The sequence below is a fragment of the Cyphellophora attinorum genome, assembly GCF_001299255.1.
Source record: "Cyphellophora attinorum strain CBS 131958 chromosome Unknown Contig42, whole genome shotgun sequence".
Taxonomy (NCBI): Eukaryota; Fungi; Ascomycota; class Eurotiomycetes; order Chaetothyriales; family Cyphellophoraceae; genus Cyphellophora; species Cyphellophora attinorum.
Genome location: NW_017253270.1, coordinates 115,264 through 137,023, shown reverse-complemented (window position 1 = coordinate 137,023; position 21,760 = coordinate 115,264). Strand labels below are relative to the sequence as shown.

Genomic DNA, 21,760 nt, shown 5'->3' with positions numbered 1-21,760 from the left:
GACAAGACCAGTCAGGACCCGTTGCTGGACTTAATCCTCCAGAGGTCTCCTCACGATGGCTGACGAAACAACTTTCGACTACATCATTTGCGGGTACGTCAACATGCGTCACTCGGCGACTTGACACTGATGTGGCGATTCTAGTGGTGGTACGAGTGGTTGCGTGATAGCTGGTCGCCTAGCCGAAGATCCAGACGTGAACGTCCTGGTCATCGAAGCTGGCGACCACAGCGACAATGTCCCCGCGACGAAGATGGTTGGAGGCATTATGACCATGTTCGGTGGCGAACACGACTGGTGTTTCCAGGACGAAGGCAGTCCGGGCCTGAATGGACGGAAGGTCGTGCTGGGAAGGGGAAAGTAAGTCGTCCGTGGAGGTCAGGTTGTGACGAAAAGTACTGGGCGTTTTCCCTGCAGCGCCCTCCCCGGCCAGAAAGCCCTCGACATGTCAGTCTTCGCAATGACGCTCAAGTGAGGCTCATCTCATGCTCACCAACTCGATCAGCGAGTCAGTGCCAGAGCCCCAGTGTCCTCCCTGACCGAAAGAATCCATCATGAGCAGCATTTGTGGCTCGCGAATGGATGGAGGGCCACTTGGGTAGAACGTGCAGTACCCGGAGTCTCAGCTCGCCGCCGCGAGCGGCCGCCGCGTGTATATGTGGAGTCGCCGGCTGACGTTGTCTCTGCAGAGTACTCGGCGGCAGCAGCGCCATGAACGGGAGCTACGCCGTGCGTGGACCAAAGCTCGACTATGACGACTGGGATCTGCCTGGTTGGAGTGGCGACGAGGTTTACCGATATATGAGCAAGGTATCCTTCTCCCGTCCTGTATCTCGTTCCCTCTCCTTTTCCTTCTCCTGTTCACTCTCCTGTTCCTTCTCCTGTTCCTTCCCCTGTTCCTTCCCTTCTCCTGTTCCTTCCCTTCTCCTGTTCCTTCTCCTGTTTCTTCTCCTGTCCCGTCTAGCACTGCTGACTAAACCAGGCGGAAACATTCGTTGGCGACACGAAGGACATTGCGGTTGATAGTCACGGTCATACAGGCCCGCTACTGACGGCGCGTCATCCAGACCTCGAAATCGACAAACGCGTCCTCAAGTCATTCATCTCACAGGGCCTTCCCTGGACGGAAGATCCATTCACGACTGGAGAAAATCCGCATTGTACTGGCCCGGTTATCTGTACCGTTAGCAACGGGGTCAGATCGACATCAGCTGCGTGGCTTACAGAAAAGAACCTTCGCACGAACGTCACTATCAAAACGAAAGCTGTGGTCGACAAGGTCAATTTCTCGAAGGAGAATCCCAAAGAGCCGCGTGCTGTGAGCGTCAGTGTGATCTTGGCTGATAAGACGACCGTCGAGTACAAAGCCCGCCACGAGATCATATTGAGTGCGGGATCATATTGCTCGTAAGTCCATCGGCCTTTCTTGAGCCTGAATACTGTCTCGCATCACCTTCATAGTCCGCTCCGAGGTGCTTCATGTTCCTCTCAGCCATCTCTGAGCAATCTCTGAAGTTCTCCTGGCGGCTGCTTGACAGTGAACTGGCACCGACCTCGACTGCCCCCCTGACATGACTTGCACGTCCCTCAATTGAAGCTGACCAATGCCGGCAGACCCCCTATACTGCTGCGTTCCGGTATTGGACCGAAAGCGGAACTCGAGAAGCACGGCATCCCCGTCGTGCTCGACAGTCCAGGCGTAGGAAAGAACCTACAAGATCACTTACTGGTCTACCAGAACTACGAAGTCTCGGAGCCTGGTCTAACTACCGACCACCAGATCTGGCACGAGGGAGGCATGGCCGCTTCTATGGGTCAATATGCCAAGGACCGAACTGGATTCCTGGCAAACTTCTTTTACAACCCTTTGGCGTACGCCAGGCTGGACTCCCGTCTGGAGGACTCTGAGCTCTGGAGAAATGCAGATCGCAAACCAGGCCGTGACCCAATGGGCTTAGATCCTGCCCGTCAGCCCAGCGTTGAGCTACTTGGCGTCAATTGCTTCATGGCAGGCGGCGTCGAACAAATGGCGCCGCCAGTCGATGGTAGCTTTGTGATGTCAATGATAGCCATGGTCTTCGGTCTGCAGTCGCGAGGCTCCGTCTCCATCCGATCGACTGACCCTAACGACAAGCCGTTGATCGACAACAACTACCTCGCCAATGATCTCGACGCCCTGGTGCTTGCAGAAGGCTGTCGGTTCAACAACGAGATTGTCATGCAGGGGACCGGAACAAAAGACATGATTAAGGGCTCGTGGCCAAGAGATCGAGATCATCATACCTGGACCGAAAGGGAGCCGTGGATCAAATTTGTGAGAGAACGTGCTGTGACAAGCTACCACCCGTGCTCGACTTGCAGTATGGGGAAGGACGACAACCCAGATGCTGTGCTGGATCCTGAGCTACGCGTTCGTGGTGTTAGGGGTCTGAGAGTTGCCGACGTCAGTGTCATTCCAACCAACGTGCAGGCGCATACGCAAATGATTGCGTATGGTATTGGTGAGAAGGCAGCAGATCTGATCAGGGCTGCCCGACGTAAGTAGCAGGAACATTGCCTGAGCACTTATTGGTGCCCGTGTTGCGAGTCAGCAGGAGAAATGGAGTTGTTGTACCGTGCCCGCGACCACGCCCGCATCTCGCTCCATCTCACCACAGGATGCCTAACTCTTGCATCTCGTTAGCATGCGTATGAGCGCTGCGCCATGCAGGGGTCAAGCTCTGTCTGATCAGTCGGACGGACTTCAGCAAGGTGCTGCTTGATTCTGACTCGTGTCATCTTCCCCTCTTGTCATTCCCAAAACCTTGTGCTGACCTCGGTTGACTTCGGTTATGCCAAGCCTGTATGCTTCGGTCACCGTTCCCTTTGGTTATGCAACACTTTCTTATGGCAAGAGCTCGACTGAATCGCTGCAGTGAGATCGCCAAGCAGCCAAATTGAATCAACACAATGGGTAGCACACAAGACTCACCCGTCTACTCAGTCCCGACTGAAGCGCGCCAAGTCTTTGAGCGCGGCATCCTCGACAATCCCTTGATCAAACCCTACCTGCCACCCAATTCCGCCCAGCTCGCCTCCAAAATTCGCTTCACCGGTACCGACAACCCCAGCATACCTATTCCCTGGCGCTTCGCCGAGTCCGTCTCAGCTCTGAAAGCCTATGAGGCTTTACTCATCAATGCCCTCCTGCAGCAGAAATATGGGCAAAGCGAGCCTGTGGAAGTGAATATCAGTACTGATCATGCACAGCTGTTCTTCATGTCTTGTCTAGTGTGGAAGATGGATCCGGGAGATGGGAAGGCTGGACTAGTCACTACATCAAACCTGACAGGGGACGCGAAGGAGCGATACGGGAGGCTGTTCAAGAATTGTGACTTGCATCGGGCTACGGCGAGTCTGCATAGGATTGCGGCGACGAATATCTACCGGACGAAAGAGGGGGGGTTCTTTCATGTTCACGGTAGGTTTTTGATTCTTGGCTTCCAGTCACGGGCGTCAGGGGCTCTCGGTCTGGTGTACTTTTCTGATGACAACGAATAGGCTCAATGAACCCCGACCCAACTCTCACATACCTCGGCCTCCCACTAGACGGCGATGCGAAGACACCAGAGGAGGCCTGGGGCCCGATCCAGGAAGCCGCGCTCAAGTACACTCGCGACGAGCACCAATCCCTCGCCGACAGTAATCGCCAAGCCGGCACAATCTGCCACACGATCGACGAGTTCCGCAACAGCGAGCACGGCAAAGCTAACGCGCACGTCGGCTTGTTCGAGATTCATGATCATGCATCCGCGAAAGCGAACCCGTCCTGGTGGCCTGAGTCTACCTCCGTAACCCTAAAGACATCGGCAAAGCGCCCACTGGCGGGTTTGAAAGTCGTCGATCTGACCCGCGTGATTGCGTCTCCCGCCGTATCGCGTGGTCTCGCAGAGCTGGGCGCTTCGGTGATGCGCATAACCTCGCCGAACATCACGGATATGAGCTCCCTGCATCTGGATCTCAATCATGGGAAGTGGAACGCCCACTTGGATCTCAAGACCGCTGAAGGCCGAGAGAAATTACGCGCGTTGATCCTCGATGCAGACGTAGTCGTGAACGGCTACCGCCCATTCGTGTACGATAAATATGGCTTCGGCGAGGCGGACATCCTCAAGATCGGTGCGGACCGAGAGGCGGCGGGCGGTAGAGGCATCATATACGCACGCGAGAACTGCTATGGTTGGAACGGGCCGTGGAAGCATCGAAGTGGCTGGCAGCAGATCTCGGACGCGAACACGGGAGTGAGTGTTGAGTATGGAAGGGCGATGGGGTTGGCGGGGAATGAGGCAGTGACGCCGGTGTTCCCAAATTCTGACTACTGTACGGGGATTGCGGGCACGTGTGGGATCTTGACGGCGTTGATGAGGAGGGGGGAGAGGGGTGGGAGTTATACTGTGGATGTGAGTTCTCTTTCCAGTTGCTGCGATTCGTGTCCCTCTGGCTCTTTGCTTCACACCATGAATCATCTGTCGTTGGGGGATTCGTTGCCACAGCAAAGGTCCATTGCAATTGTGGCTGACTTTCGGCCCACACAGATCGCCCTGAATTACTACTCAACCTGGCTCATCAACTCCGTCGGCACATACCCGCCCGAAGTTTTCAAACAAGTCCACGCCCTCCACGACAACCTCTCCTTCCGCCATCATCACAACATGCAGTACACCCTACCACGAATGATTGCGTCGTTACAGAAGAATTGTGGAAAGGTGTTGTTCAACCCGGCGCATTTCACGACGTATTCTCCGAAAGGTCTGAGCGCAAGGAGTGGTGGGAAGGAAGGGAAGGAGGTGAAGGTGACGATCGTGAAGCCGATTTTGCAGTTTCCGAATGGGGAGGTGGAGTTGAAGTGGAATGTGGGAACGAGGGGGAATGGGGTTGATGAAGCGAGATGGCCGGAAGATTTGGGGATGGAAGTTGTTGGTTGAAGTGATGTTAGAAGACGGCACATGCTTTAGTGTGTAGCGCAGGTTCCTGGCTCAATATGCCGTACCTGCATGGCCAGTCTACTGGGAAGCGCCATACTAGAAGTCGTGGCCCTGCCGTGTGTGGTCGCAGTGACCAATGACGGAGGAAGCGTGGTGCGATAGTTCAAGTTTCCGCCTACCGACGCAGCCATGATTTGATCAGATGCAGTTCTGACCTTTCATCAGGCAGAGGTTGTGCTCGGCCTGTCACTCGATGGTGTCTGCTGAGCCATATTGATGCTTCGAACATGCAGCAGCGTGGTAGTCACATTGTAAATGACCATGATGACTGATAAGACAATCATGTAAACAATAGCAGCGAGCGGTAGAATGATCGAGAAGACGGCGAATCCGTAAGAGGCGCGCTCGAAGCTCTTGTCGTTGGTAAGTTGTGGCGTAGCTAATCCGAGCTGCATCGCCGTCAGAACTATTGTGATGTACAAGAAGGCCACCAACAGCCAGGCGAAGTTGCGCTGTATAAAGCCTTTGTAGTTGGCATGTCCATAAAGATATCCACGAAAGAATCGGTCGGCATGGAATGGTGGCAGGAATCTGTAGAGAAGATTGACACGGTACAATCGTAGCTCGCCGTAGTGGTACCGTGGACTTCTGGCATGCCTACCTTCCAAGAGCAGGTGGGCGTGCTTTTCGACAATGTCGAGCCAATTTTTCCAGGCCAGCTCTTCGGGTATAAGGTGGAGTTCTTTGGCCAGCATAAAATCGCTTTCATACTGCAGGAGGAGGAGATAGCTGCGAAGGAAACCCTTTGCCTGTTTCAGGCAAGGAGCGTCTTTTGGTACATTGTCCTGTACGAAATTGGTGTCAAGCAACCAAGCAGGGAGCGGCTTGAGAAAAATCCTGTTCTCTGTCCATAGCAGATGCGCCTTTGAACGCTCGGTCAGCACAATTTCTCGACGAAGCAATCGCTGGTGGTGTAAAGGTCGGATGTTGTCGACTCTGCCAGCAAGCCAGAGCCAGCGTTCGAGTCCGTCTAGAATGCTGACATCCAACTCGTTCTCAATGAATGCTCGAGGATCATGTTGAGGCCTCAAGACCTTCCCGTGCTGGGTCCGAACAACGTGAGGTAGCGAAAGAACGCTTTGAGGCACTGTTGCCGAAGCAGTGGAGTGAGGTAGTTGCTGACCCGTAGTCTGGGTAGTCATTTAGGTCTCGGTCCAGTGACGTCGTACCGAAACCAAGTTCTGACTTCCAAGGTTGCTTCTCTACTTAAGCTGCAGAACCTTTCAAGCCGCTAACAAAGCGACGAAACAATCCTGACTTGAAACAAGACTCGGTCTGAAAGCACCTGAGAAGACATCATGCATTCTACGCGCCTTGGTCGCGCCTGTTGGGCGCACTTGCGTGGGTCGAACGTGGGGTGCAGCTGGATACGAGATTGTGCCAACCCCTCCACTCGACAGCTCGAACATCATGCAGGTTCATCGCGAGCCTGATGGACACGATGCGTACTCTTCCTGACCTCCAAATTTCGGTTCTCTTGGCCTCTCTGGCCGCAAACAGACTTCAAGCCGGAGAGCGCGATGTCAACCACACCTCCAACTTACCGCTTACGCCAGATCCCAGCATATGTGGAGCGGTTCAGCCTCGTACCTTTCTTGCGCCAGACCTCAGCCAGTTTCGACCTCGTCGGCGAGATCACAGTCTACTCACTTGCCCCGTCAGTCGGTGACTGGACCCGTCCGCCTTCTCAGACCGCCACAATCTCTTTCCATGCCAACCCTGAGCTTCTGTGGGGCCAAGGTAATGCGTGGTATTTTCAACTTTCTGACCAGCAACGGCCGCTGGAGATGGACAGCCACTTTCTCGACTTCACAGTCCTCAACTCTGTCTCCGAGGCCGACCATGTTGTGGACTGTATCGCTATCTCTGGACTGGCTAGTCATCCCTTTGGCTCTTGGAGGTATCGTCAGCCCAGGGCTGGCGCGCAAGGCGCATCCCTCAATTTCATGTGGTTACGTGATAGCCTGCCTTGGGACGTCAAAGGCATACGAGTACTCATTTATGGTTACGATTCAAGGCTCACCCACAGTCACTCGTTTCAGACCATTGATGATATTGCCCGAGGCTTTGTGCCGATGCTTCGGACCATAGCTCCAGCAGATCAGCTGAAGCCCATAATCATTCTAGCCCACAGCTTAGGAGGTATTGTGGTAAAGAGTGCGCTGTTGCGTCTCGCCGAAATGCCTGAAAAGGAGCATATCCTACTTCGAAACATCAGATCAATTATGTTCTTTGGCGTGCCAAGCAAAGGAATGCACGTTGGTCACTTTCTGTCCATGGTGGAAGGGCAGTACAACCAGCAGCTAGTGAAAATGTTGGCTAGGGGCTCAATGTATCTATCGGATCTTGACGCTAAGTTATCGCAAGTTCCATGTTATCGGCTCATGAGACTCGTCTCTGCGCACGAAACAGAGACTTCACCAACAACTGTGGTGGACGCGAACGGCAAGTGGACAAGGGATGGTAGTCACGAAATCCTCGTATCCCCTGAATCAGCGACACAGCCTGGATGTGAGCCTACGGATGTCTTTCCGATCAACAAAGACCACTCGAACATGGTCAAATTTGCGCCAGGAGATGCGGACTATGCACGGACACTCGCCTATCTTCGGTGGTTGGTGAACGATACAGCATCGCAAGCTCGGGATATCTACTATGGCGATCGACAAACCGCAAATGACCAAGATATATTTGACGCGAGTGGAGCTGTTTATGATTGGGACGCAGAACTCCAAGCGGTGGCCTCTGACCCATGGCCTCTTGGTTCCTGGGCTCAGCAGCCATCCCCAGTCCACGAAGCAGCGCGCCCAGACGACCAGACACGCCCACATGAAGATCACAATGCCGACCACGCCATACTCGACGCGGCCGAAGAAGTTCCCGAGCATTCAAAAGGTCGCAATGTCGACCACGCCATACTCGACACTCCTGAAGAAAGCCCCCAGCATTCGGAGGCTGTCGCGTCGTCCTTTGCTGGCAACGACAAGATGGAATGCCCATACTGTGCCATCAAGTTCACTCACCGTGATCTGAAGAGACATCTACTGACGCACAACCAAGAAAATCCATACGTGTGCTCCGTGTGTAATTCCCAGTTTCGACATTTACACGCTCTGCAGCGCCACACGAGCAGCCATTCCGGGCAGAGAGACCACATCTGTGACAGATGCGGCGCGGAGTTTGAGGCAGCCGACGCACTCACCCGCCATAAGCGACAGCCGTACAGATGTGCCATACGGAGAGCCAAATAGTATAAACAGTTTGAGTAACGACGATGTGTTGGAAGCCGGTGGTGTTCCTACGGAATGAACATGTCGTAATTATCAGCCGAAACATCACACGATCCCTACTTGGCCACACAAATCCATGCGAACACATCATCGTCAAAGGAACATTTCATTTCTTGCTGTCGTAAGCCAAGCTATCCGCTCAGATTCTATCTCATTGGCATAAGATCGCCATGCAGCGCGCTTCAATCTGGACCTTCCGCCGCCCGGGGCTTGCGCATCTGATGTGCAGCATAATGAGTAAGGGTACAAACTCCAGAACAAGACACAAGCCGGACTCAGAGTTCCGCATGTTGCCAATGACCGCCTGCGGCGTGTAGCTCGCGCCGCTCGCCTTCCCAAACTCGCTCCATGCGCTCGCCCTCGGCAGTCACCCGCGGCGCGACCAGGAAGTCGTTCGCTTCGCTCCACCTACCCTCCGCGCGGGCGGGTGCCCCGTGACATCCTACTGTGATCGCCCGGAGCTCCCTTCCCTCACCACCTACCGCATAATCTCCCTCCAAATCAACCCCTTCAACTCCTCCTTCCCCAACGTCTCCTTATTCCGATCAAAGTCAAAAAACTCCTCCGGAATCTGCTCCGCCGTCGGCTCATCCTCGGGATCATGATACGGCTCCAAATACGGGTGCTTCAGCGCCTCCTCCACCGTGATCCTCTTCACCGGATTGAACGCCAACAGCTTTTCGAGGAGATCGAGTGCGACGTCAGAGGCCTTTGTGAAGATGAGTTTGAGGGGAATTTTCTTCTTGAAGGGTAGGGAGCGGATGTATTCGCGGGCGCGGCGGGATTTGATGCCGTAGTAGTCTTCCATGGTTGGGGTGCCGAGGACGTCGAGGATTAGGGTTAGTTGGTGGTGGTCTAGAGCAGCAATTGTTAGTGAGGGGATTGGATGAAGGGGCGAGCTTGAGAGGCGACGTACAGTCCTTGCCTGGAAACAGCGGCTTTCCGTTCAGCATCTCCGCCAAGATACAGCCCACACTCCACACGTCGATAGCTTTGGTGTACTCCTTGAAAGTCAACATGATCTCCGGTGCACGATACCAGCGTGTAGCGACGTATTCGGTCATGAAGCCGGAGTTGTCGTCAGTGCTTGCGGCGGAGCGGGCCAGACCGAAGTCGCAGACCTTCAGATCGCAGTTGGCATTGAGAAGGAGGTTTGAGGGTTTCAGGTCGCGGTGGAGGACGTTGGCTGAGTGCATGGCTTTCAGGGCGCGAAGGGTTTGATAGATGAAGTACTGGCAGTGGTCGTCGGAGAGGTCTTGGGTGCGGATGACGCGGTGCATGTCGGTTTCCATGAGTTCCTGGGAGGAAATTAGTCCTGGTCGGGGCGAATCTTGTAAGGATATGCATACCTGGATGAGATAGACTTCATTGAAGGTCTCATAATTGCGAGGCTTCTGAATGTCGAGTATCGAGATGATGTTCTCGTGGTTGAAGTAGCGCAGCAACTTCATTTCTCGCAGCGTTCGTAAGCAGAACATGGAGTGGTCGAAGGGTGTGATCTTCTTGATGGCGACTTTCTGACCAGATGGTTTATGAAGCGCTGAGCTATTACTTGTCAGTATCATCCCTGGTAACTTCGTGATTCACCGCTTGCTACGCTGGCCACCTCCGGCGGCCGATGCTTCGACCCACCGGTACGCTCGCGTTGAAGTCACTTACCAAACAACACCATAAGCACCCTCCCCAATAACATCCTGAATGTCATACTGATCGCTCACGTTGAACGAGATCTTTCTTGAGCCGCCGCCGTTGCCGGCTGCGGGCTGTTGTTGAGCCATCGTGCTGGCTTATTGTGTTGCTTATGCTTGTGTTTTGACGTTATGCGGACGGTCTCTTGAAGGGCAGGGTGGGTATGAGAATGTTGGTCGTTTCTTTCTGACTTCGGTGTTGGTGTGTTGCGCTCTAGTGAAGGAGGTGTTCTAGAGGGCCGCCGATCGCACAGCGACAGTAGGTGCGTGCTTCTACCCTTCTCTGGACTGGAGGGTATCGTGACGGGAGTGCTGCGGGATGCGGTGTGGTGTGCTGCTAGCGACCACTACTGTACCAGCGGCAGAGGGTCTTCAACGGCGCAAGAGTCGTAAAAGGTCGTATCTAACAATGCCTGACGCTGTCGAATGCAGTCGTAGTTATGCTCAATGTGACAAGAGGAACAAAGGAGGTGGAGTTTATTGAGCGCTGGCTGGCTCGTGCGGACCACACACGCCGAGTGCGCTTGATCGAGAGGCTAGAATCGCGACGATCCGCTTCTAGAAGATTGCACTTCGAAGGGTGAGGGTCGTGGGTAGAACGGTCGCCGTCAGAGAGTGATCGCAATGTTGGGTATCGGTTTCAGTGGTGGATGGTCGTCAAGTGAGGATGGTGGGGTAAAGATCGTCTGCGATTGTTCTGGGCGCTACTTCAAGGGCGGCGTTTGTCTCGTTATTCATCAGCAGACAGCTCAATAGCTTCAAGGTGCTAATCTAAGAGCCTTTGGAAAGAACGATGTGCAATGCGGGTATTTTGGGATTCTGCAAAGCCAGACGCGCGACTTCAAGGTTGTCTACGGGCAAAGTATCAAGGCACTCCCACGGCTCCCCCCTCCACACTCCCGGAACTCAAAGCTCGCGATTGGTATAGGAGCTCGTGGTATGCAGGGATCACCCTGACTGGGCGCTTGTGACAGCCTCGTCGACCAGGGGTTCAAAGGGTTCAGGAAAGCATCCTGTGTAATTTCGCCCATATCACAGCCTGCTCTAAGCGCCGGTACGGCAGTTTCAGATATTTCTGCCTGACCAATGTTTCATCATCAGTCGATGTACCCATATATTTCCGAGGCAGAATCCTGCCAGGGAGGGCTCTATGGTACCGGCACTTCATGGCCGGAATGCAGATTCTGTTGCTGCTGGTTCTGATGAGCGTCATTTCGAGCTCACTGCATGACCTGCAAATTCAGAATTAGCATACCGTCGGGCGGACTCTGTCAGCCATCTCAACTCACCTTTTCGCGCATCTGGCCCATGAACTGCTGCAGGCTGACACCCTGATCCGCCCTATCTTCTACCAACATGGTCTGTGCCCACAGCCGTAGCCCAGGCTCGCCGTCTTCCTTGACGACATACAAGTGCGGTACCACGATAGAGCCCACCCCCTTGGACTTGTGGTCGCGGCTCTTGCTAATGACCGCCCGAACCCGTTCATTGAAGTCGTTATCGAGCTCAGGCAGATGCTGCTTGCCCACCTTGAGCTGGCTCTTGTCTGGTAGGCCGAAGACATCGTTGACCAGCTGTGACACCGCGTCACGACCAACCCACAGGAACTGTGTCTGACCATCGTCGATGAGGTAAAGTCCGTATGGTACCAGGCGCTCTGATGACAGATTGACTGGTGGTGGCAGGATGATCTCTCCGCTCTGTTCGTTAACTGTGCCAGCATCGTCTGGCATGTCGTGTAACGAGAACATCTTCGGGTAGATGTATTGAATCAGTAAAGGCAGCGGCAGTGTCGAAAGCAAGCACAGCGCTGCTGATCGCATATCGCTGGGAATCTGTGAAGACTTGCGAAGACCCAAATTCTTCATCAGTGCCAAGAACAAGATCGGGAGGCCTCTAAGATTTGCTGGGAACTGCAGACCGCCGCCTCCCATACTGCCGCCAGCCAGCTCCTTCTTGTATGTCTGGAGCAACTCTATCAGCTTAGCTTGTATCGAATCGCGAGCGCTCTCGAGGCCACCGTTAAGTGTTCGCTCAACAGCTTTGTGGCTGAAGTACGTCGTGATAGCTTGCTGATCGGCAGAAGCGTATACATCGGCCAGATTCTGTGTCGTTGGTAGCGCCAGTGTCAGGACGCGAATACGCCGCTCGCCATTGCAGGTCGTGTGTAACACCGCTGCTTGCATGCATGCCACCGGCTTCGTGATTGTCTCATCGATCGCCACTTCCACAACATACGCTTGATCGCGTGGAAATGCTGGGAAGGCGCACAGATCTGAACTTCGATTGAAGAAGTTGCCGTAGAACGTGCTCATTCGTAGCCCGGTGGTTGCTCGGACACGAAGCACAGCCTCGAGTCCGATCTCAGCGGAGAGGTAGTCAGAGAACTCCTTCGCAAACTTCATAGCGTCCTCCTCACGGGCTGCATTCCAGCCAGGGTAAAAGAACGTCTGACCTCCAGTGTATCTTGGTAGACAGCTTAGCGATGCCACGTCTTGGTACTGTGACGAGAAAAGGAACATGTCCACCGAGATCTGCTGTTTCGAGCACTCCACCGCAAAGCTCTTGTAGAAGCTGTTCGAAGTGCCGAGGAGACTGCTTTCTTTCGATGTGCCTAAGAGCTTCTTGTCTTCCCGCATTTCCAGTCGGCCGTGGCCAATGTTAGGGAGGGATGCGGTGATGACCGTCATCTTACCACCGACGGGCCCAATCAACTTGTGTCCAGACCTCAGAGCGGACCCCATGGCAGAAGATCCGTTCTGTGTATTTTGGAACATCTCCTGTAACTTATCCAGGAACTTCTCGATATTCTCGCGAGCTTCCGTCATCGTGACTAGCAAGTCGTTGGGCGTGGGAAGGAATGGCTCGTCCAGATCTGCGACCACGAGCATGCTGGTCTCCGCGTTCTCTTGATCGTCTCTGGGGATGTTGAAGAAGTGTAGGCTCGAGTCGACGGCGATGAAGCCGAGCCGCGTTCGTCGGTCAGCATTTGGTATCCTGTCGAGGCTCTCGCGAACACATCTCGCCGTAGTCGCCAGGAGACCGCTGGTCACAGCCGCGTAGCTGACGTCAATCAGGAACAGATACACTAGTGGCTGAGGCGGCCGGACCATGTACTCCTGCGGAGCAATGAACTCGACTACACCGTAGTTGAGGTCTGGCCGCTGCCACCTATCCAGTCCTTTCTGAGTCGTAGCATCCCAGTCGAAAGCCTGAGGCACATCATTGGTCAGACTGCACATATTGCATCTCCATCGGTGGCCGTGGTCCAGGAAAGTCACAAAAGGGTTGATGTATGACCGACATCGTCGACATCGAGAGATGACTTGGTCAGGTACGACTGGTACAGGGTCTTCGTTGTCGTGGAGCGAGGTGTATGGTTGGATTACCAGCGCGAATGGCAGCTTCGATTTCTTGAGCAGGGAGTGCGTCGTGGGAATGGCGTTGAGTGTCGACCGGACAAATTTTGGTGGACAATTGGCATTCGGTGAGGGTGTGACACTCGTCTGGAACTTGTCAGTGGGGAGGCCTTCGCGGTGCTGGATGCCAAGGAACTTACGTTAGCTGGGAGGACTGCAGGAGGTGGTGGATAGTCCAGTTCTGCCACATTGAAAGGTTGATTCGAGAGGTCTGTAGGGTACAGAACGTTGAGCTGGGGGGCCTTCAGCTGCTGCTGTTGCGGCTGCGGCGCCGCCTGCTGCTGGCTGACATTCATCTGGCCGAACTGCTGAGTCATACCAGGCACACCCGCTTGCTGGGCTTGTACTGGGTATGCTGGCTGAGGCGGCTGATAGCCTCCCACTCCGGCGTCTTGATGGCCATACATGGGTGTCGCGCCCTGCTGAACTGCAGCAGGGTTCTGAGCATATCCGCCCTGTGCATATCCCGCAGCGTCCGCCTGGGCGGAATAGCCACTGTACGGTGCTGCAGCAGCAGCACCACCAGGCTGCTGGCCTCCTAGCGCGGCATTCGCACCTGCTCCGAACTCGTATGCTTGACCAGCGTACGCCCTCTTTTTCCGTCCACCAGTCGTTGCAGGGCCTGGTGGTGGTGCTGGGGCGACTCCAGGGGGCGCCTCGGTCTCGTAGTTTTCGTAGGACTGGCCTTGAGCCGGCTGACCGTAGCCATCCTGCCCGGGAGGGTACTGTTGAGACATCGTATGGGAATGTGAAAGGAAGAGACGGTGAGTGGGAAGTCTGGAGTAACGACGATTCGTGGCAGGCAGCGGTGAAAGAGTAGGTTCAGGAGGGCTCTGTCGAAATCAGCGCCTTCATTCTCTCAATTTCTTGACCCACTGGAAGGCAATGAATCGCGATTGCCTTAGGACAGGTGTTTACTGGAATGGAAAGCACCACGCATCCCGCCGCCAAGCTATATGTGCTATGTCCGTAATCTCCGACTCCACCTCTGCTGGTCGACCGGCGTGGCTTTAACCCCTTCGACATACGTCTCGTGTCGAAATCTCCTCAGCGCCCGCCCCATAGGATACTTCTACATGATGAAGGTTCCAATGGGTGACGATTTTTTGAGAGATTCCTGAGTGGCACTCCCACTTCAATTCACATCTGCATACCGCCCAGCGCACTCCCCGAAGGATGCTCCTACAATAAAGATAGCTACGCCGACGACGATCAGTAGAGGACGCGATGGAACAATGATTGTCAACGGGCGGAGACCTAGATCATGCTCTAGAGGTCTCTGACATATCATTGTCATCACAACCTACACTTCTCGTCCAAAACGTCTGACCTTCCTCATCCTAGTCCACCACCCCCTCCGGCAGAATACTAACATAATCCACCGCGGCTGACTCCAGCCCATCCGGCACGCCCACAATCCTCAACTTCATATCCCTCCCCACCTGCACTCCGTTGAACGTCACCCTCGCCGCCGTCTGCCCATCAATATACGGACTCGGCGCCCTGCCCAAGTTATACTCTAGATCGCCCTTCCACTCACCCACTAGCGCCTCCTCTCCATTACCATCCATCAGCCACAATTCCCAGGTCGAGTTTCCCAAAGCTTGATCGTAGTAGTTCACCGCCACGTCGTACGTTCCATCACTCAACCCACTCTTCTCGAAGAAGTCATCCAAGCTTGCCTCAGCCACGCCCCTCGTGTTATTCGCGATCGTAGCAATAGCCCATCCACCACCACTCCCCGCCTCAAACGGCTTCACCTGGTACACCTTGTACCCCTCCACCAACTCCATCTCCTCCGCCTCAATTCTGTACCTATAGTTCCCCACGCGCCCCAACTCATCCGCAATCCCACTCTTATTGAAGTAGAAATTACAAATCGAGTCCCTCCACACCAGACTATGCCCCGCCTGATACCTCAACCGATACAACACATGCTCATACCTCTCCTCATCAACCAGCCCCTTCAACCCCTCCCACTGCACCGGGAACGTCTGCGCCATCGCCGCGCCCTCATAATGCGCATCATAGATATGTTGTAACACCGTTTTCCCCGAATGTAGCTTCTGCGTATAGCCCACATGATGAAACCACAACATCAACTCATCCGGCGTCGTCTCAATCCTCTCATACATCTCCGCTACCTCCGTGGGATACTGCCCCGCAAACCCCGTCCCATTGCTCACAGTCCGATCCATGCCGATACTATTCCCATCGGCGCGCGTCCACTGTCCCCAAGGATTCCCATCCTGAGAGGCCGGATTGGGGCCATAGTGGCCCAGCAGGATATCGGTGAGGGTCTGCAGGCCCAGATTGCCGGTATAGTTCTCGTAGGTGGGCCATGAGGCGAGGCTGAGGGCGTTGATGGTGGAGATGACGGTCGGGTCGTGGGAGAAAGTAAGACGCGTCCACGTATCGATTATCTCTGAAGGTGACGGGGCAGAGGCGCCATACCAAGCGGTCTTGCCGAAGGCATAGAGGTTCGACATGGCGAGGTGGCTGCCTAGCCAGGTCGTGTTGGTGCCGACGTTGACGACGCCGGCGTAGCCTCCTGCACGCTTCGTACCAAAGCGGGAGCCGTTAAGGATGGAGGTTAATGGTGTGGGTTGGGAGTCAACGCGCAGGTCGAAGTCTAGGAGTTCGCGCCACATGGGTGGAAGGTAGACTAGGTGCGCTTGTTGGCCGAGGTACTCTTGGGTGATTTGTAGCTCAATTGAGGTGGCGGTATTTTCGAGGTGGGTGAATAGTGGTGAAACGGGCTCGCGGACTTGGAAGTCGATGGGGCCATATTTGATCTGAATCACGACGTTGTCTTCGAATTTTCCGTCGAGGCCGTCGAAGAACTCGACGGCTGCATTGGCGCGGTCGGCTTTCCAGTTCGTGGTCTGGTTGAGAGTTTTGGAGTCGTAGACGAAAGCACGGAACATGACGGTGCCGCCGTGGGGTTGAAGGGCGCGGGCGAAGAGGTTGGCGCCTTCGGCGAGCGTGCGATTGTAGGTCAGGGGTCCAGGCTGGCCTTCGGAATTGGCTTTGACGAGGTAGCCTGCGAAGTCCGGGATATGGCTGTAGATTTGGGTTGTCTTGTTGTTCCACCAGGCTATGACTTCTTCGTTCAGCGGGTCGAAGGTGTCCAGGTGGGACAGATTGGCTGGCGAGGAAAAATAGAGCGAGAGCCCAATCTGGATGCCGTATGGTCGGAATGCGTCCGCGACACGAGCCACTCCCTCGATGTTGGTATCGTTGATTGTCGTCTCGTTAGCGTTTACGTTGTTGATCACAATCCCATTGATGCCGATCGAGGCGAGGAGCCTGGCGTACTGGCTGACTCGAGTCAAGTCTTCTCGAACGACCCGTCCCAGAAGAAGATCGATTTGCCTCCATAGCCTCGTTCGACCGAGCCGTGGGTGCCGCCATCTCTCATGTTGTCCCACTGATTCACCCATCGGACTGGTGCGTCGGGGTTGGAGGCATATGAGCCTGCCGAGAGATTGCCTGTGGCGAGCGTCTCCAAGAAAGCAAAGGCGCCGTAAAGAGCTCCGCGCTCGTTTTCGCCCAGGATCAAGACACCACCGGCCGAGGTGGAGATGTAGTAGCCATCAGCAATGAGCTCCTGCAGCCCGTCGATACTGCCTCCGGTGGAAGCGTAGGCTTCAACAGTACCCACAATGATCGAAGAGTCGTCGCTGCCCTCGTAGGCCACTTGACATCGCTGACCCAAGATGCTATTTATGCCTTGCTGGAGCTCTTGGCCGGCAGTGTACACTGGACTGATCTGCGAATCGTTGAGTACTACTATTGTGGATGGCACGAAATCTTTGAAGCTGTTTGCCTCAGGTATGGGGGCATAGCGAAGCCAGGCATCGATGCCATTCTCTGCGGCCGCAAGGCTTATTAGGAGAAGTAGTAGTGCGGCGCGCATGGTCACGCTCTTCACCTAGCCAGCGCAGAGTGAGAAGAGAACCGTACCTACCTGGTTCTGTATACATACCAAGAAGCATCTCACGAAGATTCGAACTTATAGCTTTCAATATAGCCGGCTTGCAGCGAGCGACACAGTCTGGTTGCATCGCCGACAGCCTGAGTCTCCAAGCTCCGCTCCGGTGCCGTCATCGTCAAGATGCTTGCCTCGACAAGACAGACAGAAATGGGTAAGCTGCCAACATCGGTTCCGGTTAAATGAAAAAGTGGAGGAAGGATCATCGGTGGGGGCTCACTGGCTCATCCCAATCTGGGGTTGCGGCGGTGGCAGTCAAAATGCGGGGCGAGGCGCCCGGGCGCCAGGGATGAATCCCCGACGGAGAGATTTGTTGTCACTGACTTCTGGCAGCCGACTGTAACTCATGGCTGAGGCGTATCGCGTTCCGCACGTTGAGGTCGGGTGAGCTCTGTCTCTCACTTCTTCGCAATACTCTGTCGCGTTACGATCCGACCAAAGCAAGATGGAGCGACGACCATACGTGGACGCGACCTCATTACAGCTGGAGGGAAAGTTCAACGCGAAGGCATTGAACAGTGTATCCGACTGGAATCGTCCGCCTGCTATTCGGACCTCGTGTCCAACACGCTGTTCGTCGACTGATCAAGATGTGCAGTTTATCGTGGTTGTTCGCTGGCGTCGTCGTGATAGTTTTGGTCTTCCGACGCGCTTGGCTTGGATCAACCTGGATGAAGTGCTGCCTCGCGGGCGACTCACCGTCAGCGAGACGAGTAATGCACCTGCTTCGCGGCTGAAGCAACTCACATGTTCCTGGCACTTCTTATCGATCATATGTCCAATTCTACTTCGAGCGGGCGTCTCCAGCTCGAACACGACAGAGCATACAGGACGTCGCAGCCGAGAGCATGAAAGGCGACAGAAGCCACTCCTTGTCTAAGCGGGTACGTCGAAGGAGAGGAGTTCGAGCCATGCGATAGACTACTTGACTTCGCAATCGGCTTCCACAAGGCCGGTTGTTGCATCAACATGTGCACTTATCTGTTCCCCCAGCGAGCAGCTGTACCAGGCAATGAAGCAGGCACTTCTTCGACCAAGACCTGACTATTGTGCGGCTCACCAGAAGCCTCAGAGCCTCTAGAAGCCACAGTTGCTGCCTTGCTCTATGGCTGCTTTGTCTCGCAAAGACATATGGCAAGTATTAAGTACCATCTGTGTGTTTTGTGCTCTTGTTCTGCTTTCCTAGCTTGCTGTCTGAGTTGACTCGATCAGGACGGTTGTCAGCTCTATCTGCATCGGCAGAGATTGATTTTCTCCGCGTGGCGATACACTTCACGGAGCAACAGCCTCGTCATCCGCTAGACCATCATCATGGACAATACTGCGGAGGATGTCCAGGCGGAAACTCAGCAGCATTTCCGGTCAGATTCCCGGGTCGAAGCTTGGCTGGATACTCTAGACAACGCTCAGACAGACAGTCCGGACGACACTCGGGGCGACGGTTTGGACGACACTCCGGGCGATACTCAAGAAATCACTCAGGACGAGGGTCACATACGACAGCATTGCCTACCGAGAGCAGAAAGACAGCTCGGACAACTCCTCAGCATCGAGGGTTGCAAGCTCTTGTCACCTGCACAGTGGGAAACCAACAACATACCTACCAGAACCAGCATAGTAGGAAAACTTCGACCTGGCGCTGTCGGTTCGGCCATCCACGTCAAGGAGACGAATCGAGACGTTGTCTTCAAAGTCATACGAATTCTGGGAGTCGGCTCAGGCTTAGATCCATCCACGTCCCCTGAAGTTATATCCCAAGAAGTCCGCAATCTACGAGCTGTCTCAAGTCTTCCAGGCTTTGTGAAGTATCGCGGAATGAGCTTGACGTACGGAAAGCCTCCATACCCTCTGGAGTCGCGACCTACATCATGCAGTGAGGAGTTTCATGCCGCTGGTGGCTGTAGCACACATTTCATGGCTATCATTGAACAGGACTTTGGCGGCGAGACCCTCAAGTCACTGTTAGCGAGGTATAAGAACGATCTGGAGCAAGATTTTGGGCCGCATTGGCTACCAGCATGCTATCGGAATCTGGCCGCCGTCTACCTGGGCACGCTCGCGGTGCTTGCGAATGCTGAAAATGCGTTAGGCTACACGCACAATGATCCCCACTCCGGCAATGTTGTCGTGGAATTCCCAACACCAAGTGCAGTCACGACACCATCGACAGAAGAGCATAGCAGCCAGAACGCCGCAACATACCAACGCGAGACCTTTGCAGACACCCATGTCCGAGTTCGACTGATTGATCAGGAGGCTGCTACGTTCGAGCCGTCCGTTGTGGGCGAAAAGCCTGGAACGGCGACTGAGCTGCGGACTAATGTGTTGCACTGGATCGCATTGCTAATTAATTGCTGGAAAGCGTTCGGAAAGACTCGTCCAGAAGAGATCTGGGAAACAAAATGGGAAGAAGCACAAGAATTCTTCGAGAATCCCGCACAGTCGCGTGCCAAACTTGCTCAGATGAACACTCAAGATCGGCGTGACAGCCAGATATGGTGCGTCCTGGTGGCGGGTCATATTCTCAAGTCCATCACGGCAACTCCGCACAATAGGATCTTCACGTCGATGGATGTTCTGCAGCGACTCATTGATATGGGCATCACCACGAAGAATGAAGCATATGGTCTCATAGGGGAGGTGAAGGAGTAAGCTGGGTACTGCGGACAGTCACGGTCTTGGACTCTGCATTTGCATTACACCATTCGCGAAGCAAGACCACCACCAACTACTAATCTAGCGCTGTACGCTATGTCTCTCGCTTTTGTTCTTGCTCTCGCTACTGTCTGCAGTGTCGCAACAAGCTGTGCAGCCCAAAATGCCACAAGGTATAACTATTGTTCCTTTCTTCCACAGAGCCTGATTGCTGTCCGTCATCATGTCTCAATGCTTCTGGATGTCACTACTACGACGGCATTGTCATGCTGATTGTCCTCTGGAAGTATGGTGCCAGTACATTTTGGTTCCTCTAAGTATATCATCAACGGGCTCCTTTCTATCTGTTGGTATTACAGCACCGTTCGTTCCAAGTTCCCTCGTGACGCTCTGAACTATTCCCACCGGCCCGATCTTTACCTGCGTGGACATGGATCAAGCTGCATTCCCACTCGCGTCAGCCACGGGATCGAGCTCAAAAGGTCAAGATGCAGTACAACAGCGGTGCTTCATAGAGGTCGAACACCGTCTGGAGGAGCTCTTGAAGATCGGAGAATGCGAATTGAAGTCGACTGAGGAGTGGGAGGCCGAGAACATCCCAGTCAATCCTGCATTGAAGGAGGGATTTGAACCTGGCGGTCGCTACAGCGAAGCAGTTCGCATCAAGGACTCCCACCAAGACGTTGTCTTCAAAGTCATGAAGATCCTCATACCCAAGTTCGGCATGACGTACAAAGCACAGGACCCAGGGGCAATTCGTGACGAAATACTTGCTCTGAAAGCTGTCTGTGGACTTCCAGGCTTCGTAGGGTATCATGGTCTGAGTCTGACGTATGGCAGAGCCCCAATCTTTCTGCACTTTCAACGCGGACGGTGCACCGACCGATGTCACCAGAACACGGATTGCGAAACGGAGTTCTTTGCGATAATTGCGACGTCGTATGGTGGGCGCACAGCACACTCGATCATTGAGGACCAAATCCTTCAGAAATCCCTTGTGTTCAATCCGACCGCGAGACTCGAAGGCGTCCGCTTGCTTGCCTCTATCCACTTAGGTGTGCTTGCTGTTCTCGCAAATGCGGAGAGAGTAGTGGGATACGAGAATCAAGACTGCCACTATAACAACGTGGTGGTCGAAGTCGATACTCAACAAGCAACGCCTCGAGCGCCAATTACGGCCACGGCACAGACTGGTCATACTTCAACCACTGCCCCAGCTTCTCGGGAGGCCTTCGACTTCAATATCCGAGTACGACTGATCGACCAGGGCATGGCTCGCACTAACGCATCTGAGGCAAATTCCGCTTCGACATCGTCCCCGGAGCCGGTAACAGAACAAGTGCTGCAGAGCAATCTCAGACGCTGGTTGGCCAAAGTAGCTGGCTATCGTGCTCTCGCTAATATGTTGGGTGATCCATGGACAAACACGAGATCCCTCTGGGCGAACCCTTTCGACGCTCGCGCAAAGCTGGACGAGATGACGGACCAGCAGCGGCAAAAGGCGCGTATCTGGTGTGTCCTGTCAGCAGCCGAGGGTGTCGAATACGAGCAAGAGGATGGCGAGTCCACACTTTTCACGGCAACGGGCATGCTGCAGCGGCTAGTTGACATGGGCGTTACGACACATGCCGAGGCGCGTCGACTTATGGGGGAGCCACGATAGTGAACTTCATGGAACAAGAGCAAATGG

General features: G+C 54.4%; 9 protein-coding genes across 9 annotated transcripts; 5 read left to right on the top strand and 4 right to left on the bottom strand.

Moving 5' to 3' along the window:
• Window positions 1-55: 55 nt before the first annotated feature.
• AB675_3781 (Oxygen-dependent choline dehydrogenase) lies at window positions 56-2,545 on the top strand (the record flags this gene model as incomplete). The annotated part of the gene is made up of 6 exons (XM_018143862.1): window positions 56-93; window positions 145-360; window positions 418-471; window positions 690-810; window positions 983-1,407; window positions 1,615-2,545. 6 exons carry the CDS (start codon window positions 56-58, stop codon window positions 2,543-2,545), a joined length of 1,785 nt encoding a protein of 594 aa, XP_017995240.1.
• A 404-nt stretch (window positions 2,546-2,949) lies between these two features.
• AB675_3780 (Succinyl-CoA--L-malate CoA-transferase beta subunit) lies at window positions 2,950-4,964 on the top strand (the record flags this gene model as incomplete). The annotated part of the gene is made up of 3 exons (XM_018143861.1): window positions 2,950-3,460; window positions 3,541-4,439; window positions 4,575-4,964. The coding sequence occupies 3 exons, from the start codon at window positions 2,950-2,952 to the stop codon at window positions 4,962-4,964; spliced, it is 1,800 nt and encodes a 599-aa protein (XP_017995251.1).
• A 221-nt stretch (window positions 4,965-5,185) lies between these two features.
• On the bottom strand, window positions 5,186-6,166 carry AB675_3779 (uncharacterized protein; the record flags this gene model as incomplete). Its single annotated transcript, XM_018143859.1, has 1 exon — window positions 5,186-6,166. The coding sequence occupies one exon, from the start codon at window positions 6,164-6,166 to the stop codon at window positions 5,186-5,188; it is 981 nt and encodes a 326-aa protein (XP_017995194.1).
• A 378-nt stretch (window positions 6,167-6,544) lies between these two features.
• Window positions 6,545-8,333, top strand: AB675_3778 (uncharacterized protein; the record flags this gene model as incomplete). Its single annotated transcript, XM_018143858.1, has 2 exons — window positions 6,545-8,097; window positions 8,144-8,333. 2 exons carry the CDS (start codon window positions 6,545-6,547, stop codon window positions 8,331-8,333), a joined length of 1,743 nt encoding a protein of 580 aa, XP_017995256.1.
• A 459-nt stretch (window positions 8,334-8,792) lies between these two features.
• On the bottom strand, window positions 8,793-10,092 carry AB675_3777 (Mitogen-activated protein kinase; the record flags this gene model as incomplete). Its single annotated transcript, XM_018143857.1, has 4 exons — window positions 8,793-9,169; window positions 9,231-9,612; window positions 9,664-9,859; window positions 9,974-10,092. The coding sequence occupies 4 exons, from the start codon at window positions 10,090-10,092 to the stop codon at window positions 8,793-8,795; spliced, it is 1,074 nt and encodes a 357-aa protein (XP_017995203.1).
• Window positions 10,093-11,222: 1,130 nt separating this feature from the next.
• AB675_3776 (Protein transport protein sec24) lies at window positions 11,223-14,158 on the bottom strand (the record flags this gene model as incomplete). Its single annotated transcript, XM_018143856.1, has 3 exons — window positions 11,223-11,234; window positions 11,292-13,508; window positions 13,562-14,158. 3 exons carry the CDS (start codon window positions 14,156-14,158, stop codon window positions 11,223-11,225), a joined length of 2,826 nt encoding a protein of 941 aa, XP_017995193.1.
• A 603-nt stretch (window positions 14,159-14,761) lies between these two features.
• AB675_3775 (Alpha-glucuronidase A) lies at window positions 14,762-17,340 on the bottom strand (the record flags this gene model as incomplete). Its single annotated transcript, XM_018143855.1, has 2 exons — window positions 14,762-16,742; window positions 16,772-17,340. The coding sequence occupies 2 exons, from the start codon at window positions 17,338-17,340 to the stop codon at window positions 14,762-14,764; spliced, it is 2,550 nt and encodes an 849-aa protein (XP_017995222.1).
• Window positions 17,341-18,726: 1,386 nt separating this feature from the next.
• Window positions 18,727-20,067, top strand: AB675_3774 (uncharacterized protein; the record flags this gene model as incomplete). Its single annotated transcript, XM_018143854.1, has 1 exon — window positions 18,727-20,067. The coding sequence occupies one exon, from the start codon at window positions 18,727-18,729 to the stop codon at window positions 20,065-20,067; it is 1,341 nt and encodes a 446-aa protein (XP_017995212.1).
• A 433-nt stretch (window positions 20,068-20,500) lies between these two features.
• On the top strand, window positions 20,501-21,733 carry AB675_3773 (uncharacterized protein; the record flags this gene model as incomplete). Its single annotated transcript, XM_018143853.1, has 1 exon — window positions 20,501-21,733. One exon carries the CDS (start codon window positions 20,501-20,503, stop codon window positions 21,731-21,733), a length of 1,233 nt encoding a protein of 410 aa, XP_017995239.1.
• Window positions 21,734-21,760: the final 27 nt, after the last annotated feature.